Here is a 23,580-nt window from a genome sequence, read left to right as displayed (position 1 = left end):
GGAATGACTCTAACTGGTGTTTTCCCCAAAGTCTTTCAATACCAAAAATAATTCCGGGACTAGTCACAAGTGTGATTATTGACAAGTTACAGCATTCACTTCCGCTGATGCTGCGGTCTGATTTTATTTTCTCTTTACTGGCTCATCCCTAGCAGCTATCTTCTCTGTACGTGTGACTTTCTTAATAAAAGATCAGTTTAAATAAAGTTTCATGCGTGAGATTCGAATAACTCGCTTGCATCAAAGGATCAGAAACCCTCCTCCCTTTTTGCTTCTCTGCTACTCTGGTATGTTGCACGTCATGCCTGTGTGGCGGCAGAAAAAGGAGGAAGAAAGCCCAGACGTGCCACTTGAAGCCACAGCCTCCACTGACATCACATCATGTCATATCATGCTCCAGTGGAGACGCACGCAGTTCAGGTAAAACAAGTTTAATGACATTCTATTTGCCCTTCGCTCTCCTCCTTGTTTTATGGACTTCCTCTTGCTTTCCCATGTTTATTTTCACTCGGCTCTGTCTGCAGATGGTTTGACTGAGCCTACTTCTGCCTGTGACTTCTGTGAATCTGACCATGGATTTCTCGCAGCCTTTCTCGGTCCTCAATGAGAAGCTGAGACCTCGAGTCACCAGCAGTGAGCAGCTCTACTCCTCTCTGAGCAGACTGGAAGGTAGACAGCTGGGCTCGCTCAAGAACAAATATACTTATTACCGAGCAACAGTTTTGCCAAAAGAACCAGAACCTGAACCTGAACCAGAACCAAAGGTTACCACAACAGAGCCAGAAGATCCAGAAGATCCAGATGAAGCTGAAAATGATGGAGAGAAAGAGGACTTTGAAGGAAATAGTGCAAATCTACTGGCTCTCAACAACACATGCTTCATTAGTGGATTGGATTTAAAAGACATGGGTGAAGAGGAGCTGGGTGATGACGAGAGCAACTCACAGACTGATGAGAAAGACAGTGCAGGTGAGATGGCCTCAGAGGAAGCAAGAGACTCTGCAGAGTCAGGGGCCAATGAAAGTACAAACCCCTTCCAGAGGGCCTGCTTAGACGGGACCCTACCAGACCTGCTAAATAGTGGCAAGCCGCTGAGCAGACGCAGGACGCTGGGACACTACTCAGACACGGTAAGTCTGAGACGGTCTTTTTAATATTTATGTGTGAAAACCACAAATCTTTAAAGGAGCAGTGCTTGCATTTACATCTGTTCAAAGAGGCTTGTCAAACATGAAACCTGTAAAACTGGGAGGAGACTGTGTGAATGGTTGCTCAGCGAAAGGCACAGATACACAAAGAGCACTGAGCGTTGTCATGCAAACATAATGAAGTACGATAAAAACATTTTTGGTGCTCTGATGTCAAAGTGCGGGAAACCTCAGTTTCCAGTGATGCTGAATGATTTTCAGATACCCTCACCTGATGATGATGATGATGGAACAGTGTTGTTGGAACGTGTTATCTCACTGTATGTTAACAGCATTCAGTACTCAGATATCCTAGTGTCCCACAATTGCATTAATGTGTGCAGAGGTTCATGTTGGGTGACCTCTCAGCTGGTATGACTGGATCTCGTGTTTACAGTTTGAGCCGAGAATCTAGATTAGCAGTTTCTGTTTACATTGTGTGAAAATGTCAGGAGGACTTTATGGGTGAGGGCATTGATTTACCTTCACAGCAAAAAAAAAAAAAAAAAAAAAAAAAAAAGAAAAAAGTTCTGATGGGATATTGTTAAAATGATGTTGTTTCTAGCTCAAAGAAATACGGCGAGAAGTGGAGCTGTCCAGGAGAAGAAGTATCAAACTGAAGGCCCAGGTGGACAAACTACAGGAAAGCAGAGAAGGACAAGGCTGGAGTCAACACAGAGATAGGGTAAAGCTCACACACAGCACCACGGCACACACCTGCGGAGCTCTGCGGGATTTTCATAATTTCTTCTGTGGTGATTTCTATTCCAGGTCACAGAGGAAGTTCTGTCTGTCCTGAGGCTGCTGCACCCGCTGACGGAGCCAGAGTCCAGCCAGTTCGAGCCACCTGAAGAAGACGGCCACCTGGACGCCGCCCTGGCCCAGCTGCAGAACGTGGCTCGCAAACTGGCAATCAGCCACACCAAACAGGTCAGTGCAAATAACACTCCTCACTGTTTCTGTCTCCCTGCAGTCTTTGTTTGAGCTGGTTTCAGTGGGAATTTACTCAGAGGAGTGTCTGTTTTCGTTCTCACCAGCAGAGGATCAAAGGTGACAAATTGTTAAAGTGAAAGCTTTAATTTGGAATATTTATTTAAAATCTTATCACATTAGTTTATTTTAAAACGTGTTGCACATGATGTATTATTGTTTGCCTTCACTGATGAATACAGTGATCTTACAGACATGGGCTAAACATTGATTTTTCTCCAGCTCTGGCTCGAACCTCTTTAGGGGCAGTACAACAATCCTCTAAGCATTAGCCCCGAGGCTCGTACGTAGATACTAATGCTCATGCTGATGGCATCTCTGTGTCCTCCTGATGAAACATCGTCATTGTTTCCCTAAAAAAAAAAAAAAAAATAATGTGCTAAGCTCAGGAATGCAGCCAAACAAGATTACAAGTCACCCTATCAGCAAGTCTTCCTGGAGTTCCTGGTGGTGAGACGTTAACAAAAAGTCTCAAGGCCTTTAACTGAAGTAGAGGTCAGATTTGAATCCTGTTAGAAATCAGATAAGAAAGAATGAAGTCAGTGAGATAAAATGTGAAAAATGTTAGGTAGTGGAAAGAAAAATAACCTGACTCCTGTGCCTGATTGTCCATCCAGGAGTTCAAGCCTGGAGTAAAATTAGCTGAGGACCACGCAATTCTGCAGCAGGCGCTGCGGGACAGAGATGAGGCCATAGAGAAGTGAGTACACACACAGTCACAGCCCTTTAAGGAAGAACATAATCAAGATTTAAGGGAAGTAAAATAAAAAGGGAAGCTGCATCTATTTTTGAGGAGTGTGTCATTCTTTCTGTTCCTCGGTGCAGGAAGAAGGCGATGGAGGCCGAGCTGCTGCGGAGTAAGACGGAGATGATGATGCTGAACAACAATCTGCTGGAAGCTGCGCAGAAACGCCTGGAACTGTCGCTGGAGCTCGAGGCCTGGAAGGTAAACCTGAGACGAGTTTAAATTTTAAGAGCGACAACACAAGGGTGTTGGAAGACACCAAACTATGATCTATAATAGGAACACACCGGGCCTTAGTGAGGAAAAGAGAGCTGGTGGGAAACTGTAAACATCAGAGACTCAAAGGAGAGCAGAGAAGTAGGGCACACGCACACGCGCACACACACGTACTTTCACAACTCAGAATGTGTTTAATCATTAAACAAACACAACAAACTGCAATTAAAATTCTCTCATCTTAGATTCAGCACATGCCGTGCACGCAGGCATTAATGCCAGCTGCCGTGATGCCGGCGCTTTGGCTTTCGGCCCACCTCTTCATCTGCTGAGTCCTCGTCTCCCTGCAGCGTCCAACTGAAACTACGCTGCACGTTCTTTAAAGCTGAGAGCAGCAGCGTCGGTTTCAGGTGCACACGTGAAAACCCCAAATCATTTCACTTAAACTGCACAAAAGAGGGAACAATTAGGTTTGCATAGTTTAGAAAAAAACTCAGATTTTAATGTATCGTACATTTGTGGGAAATTGAAACAAAAACTGCAAAACATTACTATCACTGTCTCTCTCTCTATGTCTCTCTCTATATATCTTAATAGTATGCATCTCTGGATAGGATTTTCATCTCATTTATTTATATTTTTGGCTTCAAAACCTACCCATGTGTTTATGATAATAGATTCCCTTATGTTTAGACTCTCATCAGCTCATGTATGTTCATGTATGTTATTGTGTATCTATATGTCTTTATACAGTCTGTCATAGAGTGGAACACTATCGTTAAATGCCAGCAGGTTAATCTGGAGGACTGCATGAAAATCAATTAGGCAGAGAAGCTTATTGTGTATTTAAATGTTTTTTTTTTGTTTTTTTTAAATGTACATGCTTTGATCTCAAATCTGCAAATTTATAACTATAAATATCTCAGAAACTCTATTAATTTAGAAGGAGACACTGTATAAAATGAAACTGCAGCTTTTTTTACATAACATCTTTCAGTGCTCTTGTTATTTCTGGATCCCTCTGTGCTGAAGGGGATGAACTCTGATGATTTGGGCTGTATCGAGTGAAGACTGTGTTGGTGTGGCCAAAAAATAGTTCAATAAGGACAGATCATTCAGAAGAATTGAACATGATTTACTGAGATACAAAATTCAATTAATCTGTCTGGCGATTAGACTCCGATGATCCATCATTATTATATAATTCCTGGTGGTCATAAAGATGAAGATGGAGGTCTGAGAGACCAGGGTCAGGAGGAGGTGGGGAGGAGGTGGGCTGCACAAATGAGTCTGAAAGATACAGCGACAGAAGAGCAATGATGCTTTACAGCAGGGGAAGTCATGTGAAGAATAGACTGGCAGGACAATAGCAGGACACCCAGGAAAGTGGGCAGATCAGTGACTATAGATCTTCCTCATTGAATTTGGGCATCACAGTAGAAGACCTTTGTGCTGAATGCCTCAGGAGATAAAGCAGAATTCCATGTTGATGGTTTGAACCTGGGACAAATTTCCAGGTGTCTTTGGGGTTGGACATTTTGAACATACCCTAATAAAATATGGTGTTTGTTTTTTTGGTCATCATCAGTGATGATCAAGATTCGGTCAGTTTGACACGGAGATTGATGGTTGCTCTCTGCACAAGATTCAAATCGCAAATTCATGGTATGCATGCATTATGTATATTAGAACTATTCGTGAAAAGCTCTGAATCAGTGACCCATGATCACTTGTGAGTTTTTTTTTTTTACTCCTTTTGGAAGCAGAGACCGAAACAATAAAATAACTTTGCTTTTACTAAACACTAAACTGCTTATATCCTCACCCTGATAAATTTATGTATAGTCTCTGATTCACACAGCAGATATCTCTCTGAAAGCAGCGGCAGAAAAGACATCTGCGAAAGAGATGACACTCGCAAAGGTTTTAAACCTGGCCTATTTTCTCACCTCTTTCCCACATTTCCTGAGAGACCAGCGTGTAGTTTTAAAGATGAACATGTGCTTCTGTTTTAAATTGACCGAAGGTGTGAATGTGAGACTGAGTGTGACAGATGGGCGACCTGTACGGGGTGTACCCTGCCCCTCGCCCTATGACAGCGGGGCTCCAGCCCCACTGCAATCCTGAATTGGATAAGTGGAAGAAAATGGATGGATGTGCTTTAAAGATGTGGTCTGACAGTCTTTTTTTATTGACTTACTTCAGGAGGACTTTCAGCTGCTCCTCCAGCAGCAGATAAAGAGTCAGCAGCAGGCAGAGCAGGCCCAGAAGAAACCTTCTCGCATGGGCCTCCTGAGGAGGACAAAGAGACCACCCATGCAGCGGCCGTCCAACTTCCCTGTGGCCGCAGCCGCCCCTCCCGCAAACAACTCCAACCAAATCCCCACCTCCAGACCTGCGGCGTCTGCCGCTCCGGCTCCCAGCACGCCCCCTACAATTGGCAAAAACAACAACTGGAAGGACAAACTCAGGATGGGCTGGAACGGTCGTCAAGGAGACCAGGACTCAGCGAGGGGAAGAGACGATGATGATGGCTTTCAGGTCGTGTCGCTTGACTGAAACAGCGATGACTTTAAACACTCAGTTCTGTTGCAAACGTCTAGCTCTTCAAAGTCCCTCTGCAGGCAAAAACACGTCTGCAAAGAACAATACGGCACATCCTATTGCATGAACCTTTTTGTGCATCATGCATTTTTTCTTTTTTAAGCATGTCTGCGGAGGAGATATTTAAATATTCTTGGGAATGCTTTGAATGTTGGATCTAGTGCAATTTATGTATGAAATACAACTTATTATGAAAGATGTAATTATTAAATACTGTAAACCTTATTCAGTTTTATGAATGTTGTTGTAAATAAATGAAATTTTTATCCAGTTCTTATGCTCCATCAAACCGTTCGTCTTGACTTCACAAACCTGTGAGTGACGTCACAGTGGCTTCATCCACTGTTTACAGTCTATACTTCAGACCCTTCATTGTCTGCATGTTTGCTTTTTACAATATACAAAAGAAAACACAGCAACAGATTTTTTTTCCTGCCCATTTTATTGTATAATATATTTTCAACAATATATATTCCACTTATATATGCATCTTGCACACATTTAAAATGTATACACATATATATGCTATTATCTAGAACGAGTGCCACCATTATGGCAACATATCCAACAAACAGGGATGTATATAGCACAGTAAAGTCACACCTGATGACAAGAGAGAAGGCATGCTCCGAGTGAAACTATATACAGTCCCGAACAGATGATTACAGTCTTCAAACGACTCATAATGTGACTGAATAAATTCACGCTGTTTTATTATACTGTTGCTGACAGAGAGCTTTGCTTTGACATATTCTCGTCCCACTGCAACAGTGTAGAAGCTGACGCAAGATCTGCATTCAAATGTAAGTGCTAACCAACTGTCAATATTGTGCAACAAGACAAATCTGCCCTGTGGATTAAAGGAAGAGTACGTGGTGATTCTCCACCAACTGGAGCTTTACAACAAAAAGGAGAACAACATAAGGAGAGTTACACTCAACTTAATTCGGACTATTTGAACCTTTTAGACGTGTGTGTAATGACATTAAAAGAACATAAAACACTAATCGTTGTAAACATCTAGTGCTTGAACTGTTAAGTTTCCTTGTGAAAAAATTCACACAGAACTGGCAACCCAGCTGCCATCTAATCTCTACTAGATTGTTATTGAAGAATAAAAGTTTTTTTTCTTAATAAAGTCTTACAGAAATGTAAAAGGAGCTCTGGATAAAAGAGGCACATATACAAATCAACAACACCCTGCTTATTCATACGATGGCAGTTTCACTACTATTACGATGACATTAACGAGGTACAGTGGCACCTCGCTGCAGCATATATTTGTGAGATACTCATACGCGCCTTATTTGTAAAGATAAATGAGATACAGACTGGTAAAACATCGTTTCATCAAAACACTATTTGGACTGACCACATACAAAGACACGACAACGTTACCAAGGCTTATAGCCAGACAGACAAAACAATAGCATAAGTGTGTATTAAGTAGTACAGATCTAGTATAATCCAGATGTAACCTGAGACATTCAGGAAACAGTGATAATACTGCATGTATGATTTCTGCTTGGTTTTCATAGATGCATGAGTTGGCCTAAAAATTTGACCAGCGCTCTCAGTGACCTTGAGTTTGAAGAAGCGTAACCGACCTGTAAATCCTCGTCTCCGGCACGCAGCAGACACACAAAGGAGGAGACGTGATCTGCACCAAAACGCCGAATATGCCACTATTATCAACACTAAAATAAACTCCTATGACAAACCAACTGAGTCTGTACTACATCCTCTGCGCAGAGCTCGAACTTCCTGATACATTTTTTTTGCTTTACACATTCTTCACTTCTACGATTTACAGTATTTGTTCCATTGCAGTGCTGTCACAAACTTTCATATCTACACTTCAGCGGTCCCGGATTGTCCTCGGCCTAAAGCCGCTTTTCTACTGGAACCAAGCGAAACACTGTGCAAATGAGAGGTTCTTTGGATTAGTATATCTCCTCTAAAAACTGACCCGGTATGTTAAACTAGTGTCCAAAAATCAACAAAAACACATCTAGAAACTAGCCGATCTAATAATACTACCTGTCTGGCAGAGGCTAAACAAAATAAAAGTTCACCTACACTACAATACACTAAGTGCTATATTGTTAAAAGGTAAGAGCTGACTGTTGTAAAAGGGTGAGTTTGGTCCAGTGTTGGCAAATACAAGCATCGTTAATAATTACACTTGCTCCCGCTGAAGCTGCTGAATTCTCACCTTCGGTTTTCGACGAGCGGATGCTCGCGGTGTGGAGCGTAAAAAAAGTTCTGTGGCGTACGCTGGAGGCAGCTAGGACTGGAGGAAGGAGATGATGGAGCTGATGAAATCTAAGGGTTTGTCTGCGTGAATCCAGTGGCTGGCATCTGGGATGTACTGGATATCCGCGTTGGGGAACAGCCTTTGGATTTCTGGGTAATCATCGGAGCTGGATCAGGAGTGAAGATGTGGAGGAGGAGGAGGAGGAGGAGGAGGAGGGTGTTATAAGGAGGAGAGAGAGTGATGAAAATCATGAATATGCAACTGCAACAGAGCTGAATGAATATAAATGATGAGCTGTTATCAGAGCTGTTCAGATGCATTTTCTTTGGATTATATATATTGTTAAACGGAACATTTATTGTACACTAAACACCCTATTCATTTCATATGTACTTGAAATTATGCATGAAAATTAATTTCAGTCAAATAGATTTTTAAGTCCTGCTCATGGCTGAATGATTTTAGTTCTTGGACTGAGTCAAACTGGGAGTATCATCCTCAAAATTCACTCAACATCAAGTGTCCATTTTTAGTGTAAACTTTTATAAATGCAGAAACATGCCTGTCCAAAATGTATATACACTAACTGGCCACTTTATTAGGTATACTTTGCTAATACTGAATCGGACCCCTCTTTGCCTTCAGAACTGCATTAATTCTTCATGGCACAGATTCAAAAAGGTGTTGGAAACATTCCTCAGAGATTTTAGTCCATATTGACATGACAGCATCACACAGATGCTGCAGATTCGTAAACTGCAGATCCATGATGCAAATCTCCTCTTCCACCACCTCCCAAAGGAGCTCTACTGGACTGAGATCTGGTGACGTTGGAGGCCATCTGAGTACAGTGAGTGAACTGACCGTCATGTCCAAGAAACCAGTCTGAGATGATCTGAGCTTTGTGACATGGTGCATTATCCTGCTGTAAGCAGCCATCAGAAGATGGGTACACAGCAGTGATAAAGGGATGGATATGGTCAACAAGCAAAACTCAGGCAGGCTGTGACATTTAAATGATGCTTCATTGGTATTAAGGGATCCAAAGTGTGCCAAGAAAAATCCCCTAAATCATTAAACCACCACCAGCCTAAACCACTGATACAAGGCAGTTACAAGTTTATGCCAAATGACCCTACCATCCAAATGTAACAGCAGAAATCAAGACTCATGAGACCAGGCAACATTTTTCCAATCTTCTATTTTTCAATTTTGGTGAGCCTGTATGAGCCCTGCTTTAAGATCTGAGATGTTGTGCATTCAGAGATGCTCTTCTGCGTACCTCGACTGTAACGAGTGGTTATTTGCTGCCTTCCTTTCAGCTACAAGCAGTCTGGCTCCTCTAACTTCTGGCATCAACAAGACATTTTCTGCCAGAGAAATGCTGCTCACTGGACACGTTCTCTTTTTCAGACTGTACTCTGTGAACCCTAGAGACAACTGTGTTGGAAAATCCCAGCAGATCAGCAGTTTCTTAAAATACTCAGACCAGCCCGTCTGACACCAACAGCCACGGCACATTCAAAGTCACTTAAATCACCTTTCGTCCTCATTCTGATGCTTAATTTGAACTTCAGCAGGTCGCCTTGACCATGTCTACAGGCCTTAACGCATCGACTTGCCTCCATTGCTCCCATGGCTAATTAGATATTTGTGTTAATGAGCAGTTGAACAGATGTACCTAATGAAGTGACCAGTGGGTTTATATGAAAACATAATCTTAATATCTTTTGGTATGATGTGTTTACTCCTAAGCTGTGCTTCTTTCGGCTGCTCCCTTATTCACGAGGGTTTCTCACAGCAGACGGATCCACACATTTGATGTGGCAGATTTTTTTTTTTTTTTAACGCCTTCCTGAAACAAACCCTCTCAGGGATTATGATGTGCTTACTTCTACAACATTTTATTTGTCTAGAATCCATTTCTGTATCTTCTTCTGTCTAAAAATGATAAAGCTTTGCATTCCTGTTGGTGACACCTGAGTTCGATACTGTTTTCTGGAGACACATATATTCACAGAAAGTGGCTTTCAATTTTATTTGTGTTAAAAATCATGCATGTACCTGACGTTTGCTGGTACAGCCAAAGTCCTTTTAATATCAAGTGTCACAACCTGGCTGTCACCTTGAAATGCCTCAGTCTACTTATTGTGGCAGTTATTATCTGACTTAATTTTAATCGTAAAGGTCACCAAGGCATCAAAACTGCATTACAGAATTAGAATTACCAGTTAAATCTGATAAAAACAACTAACCAGTTTGAATAGTTGCAGTCATTTAAAAAGAGTGATTGCCAAAATATTTCATCAATTGTGGGGATAAAGTTAAATCTGTGTCTATTTTCATAAAGTCAAAAATAATGAAGCTATAAATTCTATACTATTTAGCCCGTCCCAAAAAGGACAGTCTGTTTGTGCTGTATTTTATACCTGATATAAGCAGAGCTGGCTCCGCCCAAAAACAGAGTAGGTCCTTCATAGACAGTGTCAAAGCTGGGGAAACTAATGATATCGTCGAGGTGCGCTGAGATGGCCTCCAAATTGACCCTCCAGGCGTAGTGTCCATTCTGCTCCACCAGGTTAGTGAGGAGGAACTGACGCACTGAATGCTCCTGAAGAAAGGAAGGACAGTCTATTTAATAACAAGCTTAACTGCTGATTGTTTGTGAAGACGCTCGCCTGTTGTGGACTTACACAGATTTATCGCCCTGTATTAACATTTTACAGCTTGTAAATTATTATTTTAGTTTTGTGGAACACCACTTTCCTATTTAAATCACGTGCCTCAGTAGCACCCTGTTCAGACGTGGCGGGGAGCTACGCGTCAGCAAAAACGCTTTAAAACTGTGGCCTTCTTGGCCAGCATTCACACAAACTGAGCCGGCCTCTATGACTAAAACACAGAGGCAGACCAAAGCTGAGCTAAAAGGTCTGGACTGGTCTTACATCATCACTGACAGATGGCCACAGACCCGAGTGAATGGCATTATTATTCTGTCTCTCCAAGGCTGTAAAATAGCAACTGTTTTTTTTTTTTTTAGGAATAATGCTGACCTCAAGTGGCCCAAAAGATCAGCTACTACAAATTTAAATCACATAAAGGAAACATACAAAAAAAGACATTTGTGACAAACTAACAATCATTTTGTGGAAAAAGACTGAATTAATTATTTATGTAAAATCTTGAAAGGCATCTTAAAAGCACTCATAACTTATACAGTTACCTACAACTAGTCTAGGTGGGAAAAACAAACAAAACATTTGATAATCGTACTAAAAATAAAAACACAGACTTACAAAAAAAAAAAAAAATCTATAATTACTAATAACTAAAAACTAATTAATAACTAATAAAAGCTTAACCACTCTGAAAGCTTCCTGAAATGAAAGTGGAATAAAAAAAAAAAAGGAAAAATTGCACATTGTATACAAATAAAAGCAATCAAAATATAAAACTGCAACGGCTCTGATCCTGACCTTGACTAAACTGCGCAGCTGATCCTCAGCCATCCGCCTGGCGGTGGAACGAGGGATGTCTGTGGAGATCTTCATCTCCTGCATCGCTTGGATGTAATAGCGGAAATTGGTCCGTGTGGCGCTCTGAGCAGGACTGATGTCCACAACCACCAACCTCTCCACTAAACCAGGCTACAGAGACAGACAGACGCTGAGGTAAACAAGCAGGAAAAGGGAAGCCGAAAAGATGCCGCTGTGGTAAAATCAGGAAGAAAATGGAAATAGCTAGGACAGGAGAGGGATTATTAGGTTCGGAGCAGACAGGAATGCACAGTGAAAAAGGTCAAGTGGCATCCAGCGAGGGAATTGTACCATCATGATAAATTCATGGTGACATTTTGTGAGCGCTGACCTGTGTCAGAGCAGTCGTCATGGCCGTTTTCCCACCCATGCTGTGGCCGATCAGGATGCACCTGTCGATATGCAGCTGGACGAGGAGGTGTTTCAAATCGTTCGCCATCGCCTCGTAGGTCAGCACGGGGTTATGAGGGCTGTTGCCATGGTTACGGGCATCTACTGTCAGCACCTAACTGGACAAAGGACAGTTAGGACACTTGGAGTGGAGAAGAGGAGGTGAATGAGCGGACACACAGAATAAACTTTCATGTTAGCTGTGTCCACAGCACGAACAAAGGACGTGCTGTGCACATGAGTTTCATCAAGGAACCCCAAGAGAGACTAGCAGTGTAATCTCACAACACAGACTGCTGAGTGGCTGTATCAAATTACATGCAACACACTGCCCACTGTACATTCCCAAACCAGCTTTTGTATGAGGTCTATTATCAGGGTGCTGAGCACGAACAAGAAGAATTGTTTTTCACGTAAAAGCTGACAGGTGTGTTGTCTTCATCACTGCATTACCTTTCTGCCTGTGCGCTGCACCAAGGACTTCGCTATTGAGTGGAAGTTAGATTTACTGCCAAAAAGGCCGTGCAGAAACACCAGGGGAGTGCTCTCTCCCTTCCCGTCGAAGACGTCGTAGGTCAAGTTGACAGGGCTGTGGGGAAAAAACCATGCATGTTTATTAGAAAGAACCCCCGTGGCTCCATCTGTGCTAAGAATTATGTTACTACTAAGACAGGACCTGCAATAAATCCAAGTAATAAAATTTAAAATTTAGGGAGTAGAAATGCTTCAAGTCACATTGAAAAAATATTTCCAGGGCATTGTTCTTTTCTAATATTGAATCCCACTCAAACAACATTGTTTAATAATTTACTTGATGGAAACGCTTTCCCTGTCACCTACAGGTGTAGCACAGACAAGCATACACAGCCACAGACACATTAAGTTTGGCTTTTTTTCTTTTTAAATATGCAAACACGGGAGATTTTAAATTGCTGGCATTAAAATGTTAATAAAGGAAGATGGCTAATTACATGACAGCCTGCACAAAAAAATCAATACAGTACAACAACTGATAGAAAACTTCAACAAGACAATCATTCTGGTTTTAATAGGACACTAAGACAATGCGGCTGTGGGTTATTCCATCATTAATTCATCTTTTGATTGTTTGCTTGATTATTCATTGATTCATTTACTCAGTCTATAAAACATGAAAACTACAACCTGGAAGCCTCTGAGTGGCAGAAGGCACCTTCAATACACTTTCTCAATCAGGAAGCCACTATCCACACATAATCAATTTACAACGATACAAATCAAAGAAAAACACTAAACATTTACATTTAAGGAGCTGGAAACAGCAAATATTTGTCATGTGTGCGAGAAAAATACCACACAGATACAACTTAAGGGTGCTATAGTTTATAATGCGCTTTTTATTTTTCAAAAAAATATAACTGAAATGGAAATTTACCATCTATACAGGCAGCTGGCTGTTTATAGGTATATAGCACACCTTGCTAAAATTAGATTACATTTTTTCAGAGCCTCTCAATATCCATGTAATAATAAATAACTTAAGGTGAAATTATATGTAAACAAGTAACCATGAGAAAGTCATATTTAAGGGTTTATTACAGCATTTATTTTAGTCAGGCTTAGCATAGCTGCTACGGTATACGGTAACTCAGCGACCCTGTAGCATATAAACAACCAAATATATAGCAGCACTGGTGGGTTTATTTATCCCGATGATAAAATAATATCAAACAAGAGCTCAGCTTTAAAATCCTCTTTGCAGCTGTGCTGATGATGACAGCTCAGCTGCAGGTTATCCATGTTGCTAACATCTGAATGTCATTTACGTAAAACTGCAAAAGTGACGCTTAAAGACAAAACGACATAACACGGCGAGAGATTCCTGCATTTAAATGACTATTTTCTTTAATGTTACAGCAGAAACACCGGGCTGTCAAATCTACCCAGCACCACATCGGAGCTGTGACAGGCAGAGGGCATCTGTTAGCCGAGGGAGCTAGCACGGATACCTGGTTGAGCTGGCTGACCGGACCGCGAGAGCAACCCCGCACACATCCTGATGTCCGGGTAATAAACGGCACAGCGGCCGGCCACTCAGCAGTCCTTTCTGAACCAGGCGACACAAAATACTCATGGTAGCAAACGCTCCGTTACCAGGCGGTCGACAAACAGCCACAGTGACAGCCGCCTGTGAGCGAGTAAGCAGAGAGCAGCCGGAGGCTGGCACTACAGCCACTGTTGCCGACTCCTCAGTAAGGAAAGTAGCTATTGGCTGTCCTAAAAGTCGCTATATGATGTCATCACCTAATTTGCGTAATTGGTTGCAATCGAGGCTGCAGGAGAGAGGAATAACATCTTTCAAAAAACAAAGATGGAAGAAAAAACACCCTAAATATGTTTAGAACTACTAGGGCTGGGGAATATGGACCAAAATAATATCTCGATATTTTATTACATGAATGGCGAAATATAAAATATATCTTGATATTTTTTTCTTCCCAAAAGGTATAAACAAAAAGGCATTTCTGAGTCAAAGCTAACTGGCCCAAATGTCACACAGACACTTTTATTAACATTCAGCTGTAGATATACATATGAAATTGCTCAAAAATAAACCATATTTAAATAATAATGCTCCTCAAATAAATTAATGCTTTTTTCCTCCACAACAAAAGACTCGCAGCCGTGCTATTAAAATGTAAAGAGAAGAGATATAGAGCAAAAATAGCAAAAGGCTGACTGATTCTTTAAAACGCCAGTCTGCAGTGAAGTACAGTAGACTTCAGTGCTTCCTCCTGTAACAAAACATGTAAACAGACTGAATAAACAAACTTCCATCCTTCAGTCAGCAGGATTTCCAGCTCAGTAAATCCATAGACATATGTGCTGACGTATCCCAGCGAGGGGCCCACCCGCTCAATGCATCCATCAGCTGCATCACGAGGAAACGAACAGAAACACTTCCGCTATTAAGGTCACGTGACTCACGGTACATACCAACAGTCAGGTATTCTTGTGGGCTCCGGCGATGCCAAAGCGTCCGAACAGACGCAGTATGAAGGGTTTATGTACACAAAACAGGGCGATAGTGGAGGATTTCAGATTCACAAAAAACTCTCCAAAAGTCACCGACGTCACCAGGAAAACTCGCTAAACTTGTTGCTAGTCGCTTTTTTTGGAAAAAAACTCACTAGGGGGGGTCTGAAAAGCCGCTAAATCTAGCGACAAAGTCGCTAAGTTGGCAACACTGTGCACTAAAGAAAGCATTCAAATAAACTGACATTTATGGAGATATATTAAAATGTGTTGGAATTATCATGTTTTCTCCCAAAACATCCTTTGATCTGCTTGTATTGTACAGACTTGATTTCATGTATCCTATAAAAGTGTGGCGCCAAAGGAATTCAAGGAAACATTTGAGTATTGTTTAGATGAAACACAAAGAAAAAAAATTCAAACAATAGGGTTGTAAGTTTTACCTGATCTAAGTGGCAAATAATGCAACACTCATCGAAGTATGATGATTACCCTTAGAAAAGTGAACTAACTGCATAACGTTGCCCTGAGAAAACAAGTCAAAAAATTAAAGACATAAATTCAAAATCAGTCTTTAAACAACCATATATACTTCTTTACATATTCATACATATGGATCATATTAAAGTTATTGGACATAAATGATATTAATCCTGCCAGTAGCTTGCACTCCGCCCCATGCAGATTTGGGTGTTCAAAGGATTGCTCGACCCCCAGGTCAAAGGTCAAACCTGCTTCTATTCCTCATTTACCAGACCACACAGTGAAATGTTTTGTATTTCAGTTTAATTTCATTTTTGACATCAGTGTGCAGTGTGTTATGTGAACGACCCTAAAAGATTGTGTGGATATATATTTACTACGACAGAATGTTTTGTGTACTAAATATTGTCTAATTGTAGACGTGACAGTTGAGTTTCCAGAGGTCAGTTGTCAAGGTAATAATACAATATAATACATGAATTCCAAAACAACACTTGATGTAAGTTGACTTTCAATTTTTATTTATTTAATATGACTTAAAACAGTTACAACAGTATGTTAAAACAGGAACACCATTTTAAGTATTGACCGCCCGATAGACAAACTCAAAATTAAGGTCAAATTTTTAGTATAGCCAATTTTCCATTTTCAATAAACTGTTGTTCTTCAGTGACACTTGAATGTGATGGTTATTTGTTCAAGATCAAGATTATATATTCTGTTATTGAATAGGCTTTTTCTTTCTTTCTTTCTTGTTTCAATTTCCACAAGAGTCCCCACCCCAAGATGATTCCCTGTGAGCAAGCACTTGGCAACAGTGGGGAGGAAAAACTCCCTGTTGACAGGAAGAAACCTTCGGCAGAACCAGGCTCAGAGAGGGACGGCCATCTGCAACGACCGCCTGGTGGGTGAGGGGAAAGTGAAAACAGAAAGAAAAAACAAAGCCCAAATGATATTTTTTGGAGCAACTTAATAATGGGCCGGTGTAATCATAACTCAACTAGTACTGGGTTTTGTTGTGTGGACAATTTGGGCAAATTTGATGAGAACGGATTGCTCAGCAGAAACAGGAGTGGAAGGCATCTGCACTTTTCCTGCTAAATTGCCCACTCTCATTTGTGGTTTCAAATTTAATGTCAAACTCTAAATTGTTGCTGCTCAGTGGAGAATTTAGGTATGCAGCAGGGTTTTGGACACTCCAGTCAATGCTGTGTGGGCTTTTGTATACGTTTGTGTCCAATGGGATGGACACTGAGACAGAACCAGGCTTTGGTCTTCTGTGTTATCTTATTTTTTTTGTTTGTTTGTTTGTTTTCTATATCAATGCAAGCATCTCTGGAGGAACTCTGTGAGGTGCCGGCGTCAAAGAAGGGATGCCGAAGAGCCTCCAAGGGTGTGATGCGCTGGTTGTAATCTAAGTGCAGCATCTGTTTAAACTCGGAGAGCGGAAAAATGATCAATCCACAACAATTTCAGTTAGTTTTAGTTCGTTTTTTAAACTCACAATACAGTTTTAGTTAGGCATCGTTTTTTCCTTTTAATTGTAGTTTTTATTTATTTCAGTTAACAACAATGTTTTTTCAATTTCAGTTTTCGTTATTTCGTTGTTTTCGTTAACTATAATAACCCTGGTTTGCGCGCGTGTGTGTGTGCGAGTGTGTGTGCGTGAGTCAGTGACGTGCCTCCCCTGACTGCACGTCACTGACTCACGCACACACCCTCGAGGCAGTGCCTCCCCTGTCATAATGACAAGTAAAATACTAACAGTGATAAGAGAAAATACATTTGACCTCTTGACTGTGCTATAAAACTGTTTTCTGAATTATTTAAACCTTTAATTGTTTACGCATTGCCAGTTCAAACAGTGCAGTACTGTGACTCACCTCTGGTGGTGCTGTGTCACATACAATAAATGAAGCAGGCGGTTGGCGCATGCCCATTGCTGTCTCTCGTTATAACGCCAATATACATGTTCGATTACACGTTCTACACATGCTGATGTTCCACCGTCTGTCTAATATATCCACACGTTTCTGTAAGAGCGTACGTAGGCTGCCGTGACAGACTGCTACTTCCGCTGTACGATTTTATACTTCCGGTTGCCCAAAGTAGGAGCCAGAGTAACACAAAATTGTGTTACTTTGTGCTGTAACGGCTTCATGAGTTGGAACATGAGCTCGGGTTCAGCTTGTGCTGTTGTTGGTTGTCACTACATCATTTTGTACATTTTTTCAAATTATTTTATTCTGTAAATTTGTTCGTTTTCCCCAAAATTATACTACCCAGTTGCACATCCCATTACTGTATTTTTCCTTATGTTTTCCTTTAATATACAGCCTCTTATTTTTTTACGTCATTTTATGTATAGTGTGACACTACAGCATACAGCCTACACAAAGCTTTAACAATTCATGGCTTCCACTTGTAAACGTAGCAGTTAGTAAGATGACAGCTGCGTCTCCCCGATCCCAGCCTTCGGCCAGTCCAGTGTTTGTTTCTGTGATCTGAACACTCTGATACAGCCGACGGCAAAAAAAGTCTCTTGAATCTTGATTTCCGTCATAATAAGTGTTTACAACAAATCAATTTAGAATGTCTATCTATCTATCTATCTATCTATCTATCTATCTATCTATCTATCTATCTATCTATCTATCTATCTATCTATCTATCTATCTATCAATCTATCTATCTGTGGAAATAAAAATAAACCTGTGAAAAACACAAAACTTAGCTGAAACAATACGGTGTAGGTATTGTTAACATCTTAACTCTTGGACAAATATCACCCACATGCAGTATAATAATAATAATAATAATAATAATAATAATAATAATAATAATAATAATAATAATAATAAAAACTAAAATTGAACATTTTCAATCATAAAACTAAACTGAAATGAAAAGGAAACACCGAAGTACTGAAATCGAAAATGTGAGAATAAAAATTCAAAATTAAATAAAAATAAAACCACTGAATTAATATAAAATGCCTGACTCTGTACAGATATTAATACTAAACCTTTTGCATGTTGAAGCTTTAAAAAGTTGAAAACCTAAAGGTCGACATTTTAAACGGAAAACGACTGCAGACATTTGAATTGCATATGTGCACTAAAATATTCAACGTGTATGCAAATTGCATCTGATAAATACAGAAGGAAAAAATAACCGAACGGGAGTAAAACGATATAAGCTCACTGGCCACTTTATGACGAATTTGTAGGGAGAAAAAGTTTAATTAATTACTTAATTTAAAATGTACTCATTTCGTCTCATTGTACTTTCTATTCTATTCTATAGTAAAATACGGATTGGAACCATATCAAGAGCACTTCTGATCAGTGAATAATTATCTACAAGTAACCTTCGCGGTGGAAAACCATTTATTGACCGAAATAAAAATGAAAAACACAAAATTACAGAAACTCTGAAGTCTAACGTAACAATCGACGTTTAGCATCACTGCGTTGTTTAGCCACTAGGTGACGCCAGAATCCACCTACAGTGGCTTCTCGCCGACATAATGACCTCGTTGCTGAACTGCAGTAGCTCCAGTCTGAGTGCAAATCCTTTAGTGACTGAACAAGTCATTCACTGTTTTTGGAGGAATATTTGCAGAAAACAAGCAAGTCTGTAGAGACTCTCTGCTGCTCCAACACTACGTCTATTGTGGTAGTTGATTAGCTAAACGTGGCTTAATGTGTCTTCAGTGAAGTTGAACTTTCTGATCTTTATGCTTCTGCATCATAATCAGAAACACACAAACACACCATGAGAGCGTAGAGAGCATGGTCCTGGCTGTCATTGCTATGGGAGCGGTGTCCTCTGGGACAAAGCATGCTGTTGCCCTAGTGATGGTGTGAGATCAAGGCCCCGGATGAACACACCCCGCAGACCTCAGGCAGAGAAGAATAAGGGAAGTGGCAGACATGCACTTTAAAAAAAAAAAAATTCTTTTGACCACTGTCATGACATCGTGGTTTCACCTAGAAAAGAGGAAAACAACAAACAAACAAAACAACCAACTAATGCTAACTGATCAATATGCAAAAGCCACTAGCTTTATTTAAAATTATGAATTACAAGTGATATTTATAAATAATTTAAAACAAATCATTTCCCTTTATTATCATCTTGTTTTTCATAGTTCCTGGTCATGAACACATATTTTTATATCTACTGATGCTTCTTTGTCCCAGTTTCTTCAGCTGTCACCGAAAGGTTTAAGTGGAAACATTCAGGCTTGTGATGGAAGTAAACAGGAGAGCACTTGCTTACTTTGACAACAACGTGATGGATTTTAATTTTGGGAAGCTAAAAATTAACAAAACACATCGCTTTTCTTCCTGCGTGGCATGCTGTGTCTTCTATTTTCAGACCTTAGAGAAGAAAACCTTCACAATTAACGCAAACCCTCTTGCTTAAATTGTCCCGTTACATTCAGCATGTGTTTTATGTGCTCACTGATAACAGCACAAACATTTAGCTGCTGGAAGGCTTTTCATCTGTTGTCCCTGTGGTGCAAACGCCACCAGGAACGCAGAATAAAACAGCCTTCTGTCTGCTCCTTGCTCATTATCATGCCCACTTTGCTCCGTCACCTTCACCTCAGGTATACAACCTATAATGTCTTCTTTAGAACCACAGACGTTGTGCTACGCCACTGGTTCCTTTTACATTTAATACCAAATGGCAATGGTATCCATCCGTCATGATTTGCAAAATTTGGACCCAAATTCAGGATGCAGAAACAGGCGAGAGTTAATTCAAAATGCACCTTTAATAAGGTTGTTCCAAAAAAAAAAAAAAAAAATTACAAAGCAAAAGGCAAACTGACTCCAGCGAAAAGACTGCGGTGGGAAGACAGCACTGTTTATAGAAGCTGATGCCCTAAGAGCTGATCAGGGGAATAGGGAACAGGTGAGAAAAGAGAAACTGGTGAAACTAATCAAGGCTAATAAGACACAAAAGACAGACTACAAAAATAAAACACGACATGACCGACTGCACACGGAGACTTAATAATAGGCTTAAAGTTGACGCAGAAGGATACAAGTGGGGAGGCTAGGAACACAACACAAGAGATTAAATAAAATCAACCCTAAGCAAAAATACTAATGAGCAAGAAATCAAAGTCCCAGAAAACTCAACATTGTGGGTCGATCCCTATCCCTGTCTCCAAAATTACACAGTTTATACAAACTGTTTCAACAGTAGGTGCATTTTTAGGGAACACAATGCTGGTGCTGAATGTGGCTGGTGCGAGCAATTAAATTGTTGCTCACAACACAAATGACATGAATCATATTTCTGCTTCACGGGCACTTCTTCTTTCACTAGAGGAAAAATACTGTTCCCTGTCTGTGTCTGCTTTATGACCTTTTACTCAACTTACATGTTTTCTGTTTTCCATTTTAGTGTTGATTGATGAGCATTCAAGCACTTTTAAAAGGCCATTTCTGTGGAGAAATGCTTATGAATGTTTTAATGAAAGCTGGACTCTCTTACTGATATATGAAATATATGCATATGCAGCATTGTTGTGGTCACACTCTCCATATTTCTGTTTTGCAAATTTTAAAAAAGTGAAGAGGAGGGAGAGTGGATACACTGGACAAAGGAATGTTGAACATGGAGCTGCCAGGCAGGAGGAAAAGAGGAAGACCTCGGAGAAGATGGATGGATTTAGTGATAGAGGACACGCAGAGGGTTGGTGTGACAGAGGGGGATGCTGGGATATGGTGAAATGGAGGCAGATGATCCACTGTGATGATTCCTTAAGAGAGGAGCTGGAAGAAGAAGAAGACCAAAAATAATAACATGTCTGAATGAAACATATAACATCCAGGAAAACACTCTGTCAACATCCAAGATTGAATTCTCCTTTATGTCAACCACCAGCAAAGCATTCGAGAGACAGCCAAAGCGCTTTACTAAGTAGAACATCTGATGAGGGTGGTGACTGCAGTCATCATTTTGTCTTCAGCTCTGGGACATATTTCTATTTGCAGGTTATAGTTTATCTGCTTTACCCCAACTTTACAGTCCTTCTATCAATGAGGTTAAAAACAATCACTGATAGCCTGAGCCAACGCTTCCTAGTTTCTCTCAGATACCAGCTGGACTTTGGTTTATGATTATTGTCTCGCTTGCGAAAAATCAACTACCTTTCAATTTCACGTTCCTTCTGGAAAGAGAAGTTGACATTCAAATACGTAAATGGTGATATTAGCCGACTCTAAAAGAACAGTGGATCTTCCTCTCTGACTGAGCCTTTCCTCTCTTTTTGATCCTTCACTTCCGTATTTCTTGCTTCACATCATATGTAACAAATGCCAGCTGCATGCTGATGAATGTAACACGCAGATGCTGCGATAATATTGGAAAATAACCCATTCTGTATTTAGTGGGTGTACTGTTTAGATGACGTTACAGTAAAGATAACTTGTTACTTATTTGAAGGAAAAATTTCAAAATGCTGAAGTGAAACATTGCTGTGAAACTTCACTGAAATTGTTTACCTAAGTGTAAACCAATTTATACATTTGTAAAACATTTTGAAGCCTTGAATTTCTATCCGGGCCATTTGGGATTGTTTTGAGGCCTGAAGAAGTGATGATAATTTGCATGGTTCCGCATTATCAGCTAGCACAAAGCCCTGACGTCGCTGAGCAAACACAGGCCAGCTACTGTAAGTGAGACAGTGGAGTCAGGGACTGTATGGTTGTACTACACAGACATTAACATCTGCTAGTTTGTGCTAGTTAACATACAAATAAAATCGGTCACTAAGGAGACATGTTTATTTCTGCTTTTGGTATTTTAGCATTATCTTGTTTTATAAGGCTTTTCAGTCAGAGACGTTTCTGCTTGCCTAATAAAAGACACAAGTAGCAGAGCGCTTACAACGCTCGTTGTCAGGTAATTACTGAAAAGTGTTTGGAAAGCTGATCTGTTTTCTGGCTTCATTTCTGCTTAGAAAAAGATGACGATTGCTGACGTTGCTGAGACAAAGTGTTGTCTTCTGTCATGCAGTCAGTGACATACACTGCTGAGCTGGAAAATATAACTCAGCGGCTGACCTGCTCTTAATCACGTTCAGATATTGTACTCTATATGTTCTCTTTTCAGCCCGGACTTTGAGACTGTAATAAAGATTGATTTATTGTCTTGTGTTATCACAAAAATAATGATTATCACTTATTGGCATATTTGTTGCAGATATTTTTCACTCGGATTGGTCAAATTCCACTCATTGCCCCACCCTTAATTCAGTCCTTTAAGGTTACCAGCCAAGCATGAAGTGGCTTGTGTGTGGCTTGTGGATCAAACCTAGAGAATTGCTCATGGAAAAAGTACCTTTGGCTCCATTTTCTACAGATAAGCTTATAAAATGTGACTTTGTTGTTCAAGATGCTCATACTGACTCTGAACTAACAAGGATTATTAGGCGGGCCAGCCTTATAAACATGTTGCTCAATTTATGCTCGCACCTCTTCAGTAGTGCTAGCTAGATGCTAAAGTACCACGACCACGGCTTTCTGATATCTGCACTTGGTTCGGGTCACTTTAGCTGCTGAGAATAAGCTGTAAATGATGCCTAAACTATTTGCTTTTGCCTCTTTCATCTCTTTGTACACTATGAATGCACCGGTGAGATTTTATGTCTTATTGTTCCCTCCATTTGGGTTCAAATCGGTTTGGTACTGGAAGGTGCAGGGATATGAAATACTAACTCCTCTCAGATGTCTTTTTAAAATGCAAAAAGTAGAAAGTACAGATATTTGTGTAAAAATGAAGGGGTAAAATTAAAAATACAGGCCTGAAAATTCAACTTAAGTACAGTAACAAAGTATTTGTACTTCATTACTTCCCACCTCTGCTTCTGTGTTTAAATTCATGTGAACAGCCTCTGCTGTTCAGTGTTATTTTGCAGTGGAAATTTAACAGCTCTGATTTATTTTCTCTTTCACTCTGAAATTAAAGCCTAAAAAACCTGCCACACTGAAATGTTAGAGGTCTCTGGATAAACTGAAAACAAGATCCAGCTCAGCTGCTGGCTAAACAAAGAAACCCAACCGAAGCCCAACCTGTCTTTCAGCTTTGTACACTGTTTGATTTAGAGTGGCCATTGTTTGCTTTGGTGGTGTG

General features: G+C 40.4%; 2 protein-coding genes across 2 annotated transcripts; one reads left to right on the top strand and one right to left on the bottom strand.

Moving 5' to 3' along the window:
- Nucleotides 1-316: 316 nt before the first annotated feature.
- On the top strand, nucleotides 317-5,951 carry bicdl2l (bicaudal-D-related protein 2-like). Its single transcript, XM_030746669.1, has 7 exons — nucleotides 317-420; nucleotides 525-1,130; nucleotides 1,753-1,872; nucleotides 1,959-2,117; nucleotides 2,795-2,877; nucleotides 3,003-3,123; nucleotides 5,344-5,951. Exons 2-7 carry the CDS (start codon nucleotides 573-575, stop codon nucleotides 5,695-5,697), a joined length of 1,395 nt encoding a protein of 464 aa, XP_030602529.1. The 5' UTR covers nucleotides 317-420; nucleotides 525-572; the 3' UTR covers nucleotides 5,698-5,951.
- Nucleotides 5,952-6,179: 228 nt separating this feature from the next.
- On the bottom strand, nucleotides 6,180-14,144 carry abhd11 (abhydrolase domain containing 11). The gene is made up of 6 exons (XM_030746698.1): nucleotides 13,914-14,144; nucleotides 12,379-12,514; nucleotides 11,867-12,040; nucleotides 11,476-11,646; nucleotides 10,429-10,610; nucleotides 6,180-8,165 (listed from the first exon to the last, which is right to left on the bottom strand). Exons 1-6 carry the CDS (start codon nucleotides 14,036-14,038, stop codon nucleotides 8,030-8,032), a joined length of 924 nt encoding a protein of 307 aa, XP_030602558.1. The 5' UTR covers nucleotides 14,039-14,144; the 3' UTR covers nucleotides 6,180-8,029.
- Between the last annotated feature and the right edge of the window lie 9,436 nt (nucleotides 14,145-23,580).

The sequence above is a fragment of the Archocentrus centrarchus genome, chromosome 14 (assembly GCF_007364275.1).
Source record: "Archocentrus centrarchus isolate MPI-CPG fArcCen1 chromosome 14, fArcCen1, whole genome shotgun sequence".
NCBI lineage: Eukaryota > Metazoa > Chordata > Actinopteri > Cichliformes > Cichlidae > Archocentrus > Archocentrus centrarchus.
This window is presented reverse-complemented; position numbering and strand designations above follow the sequence as displayed.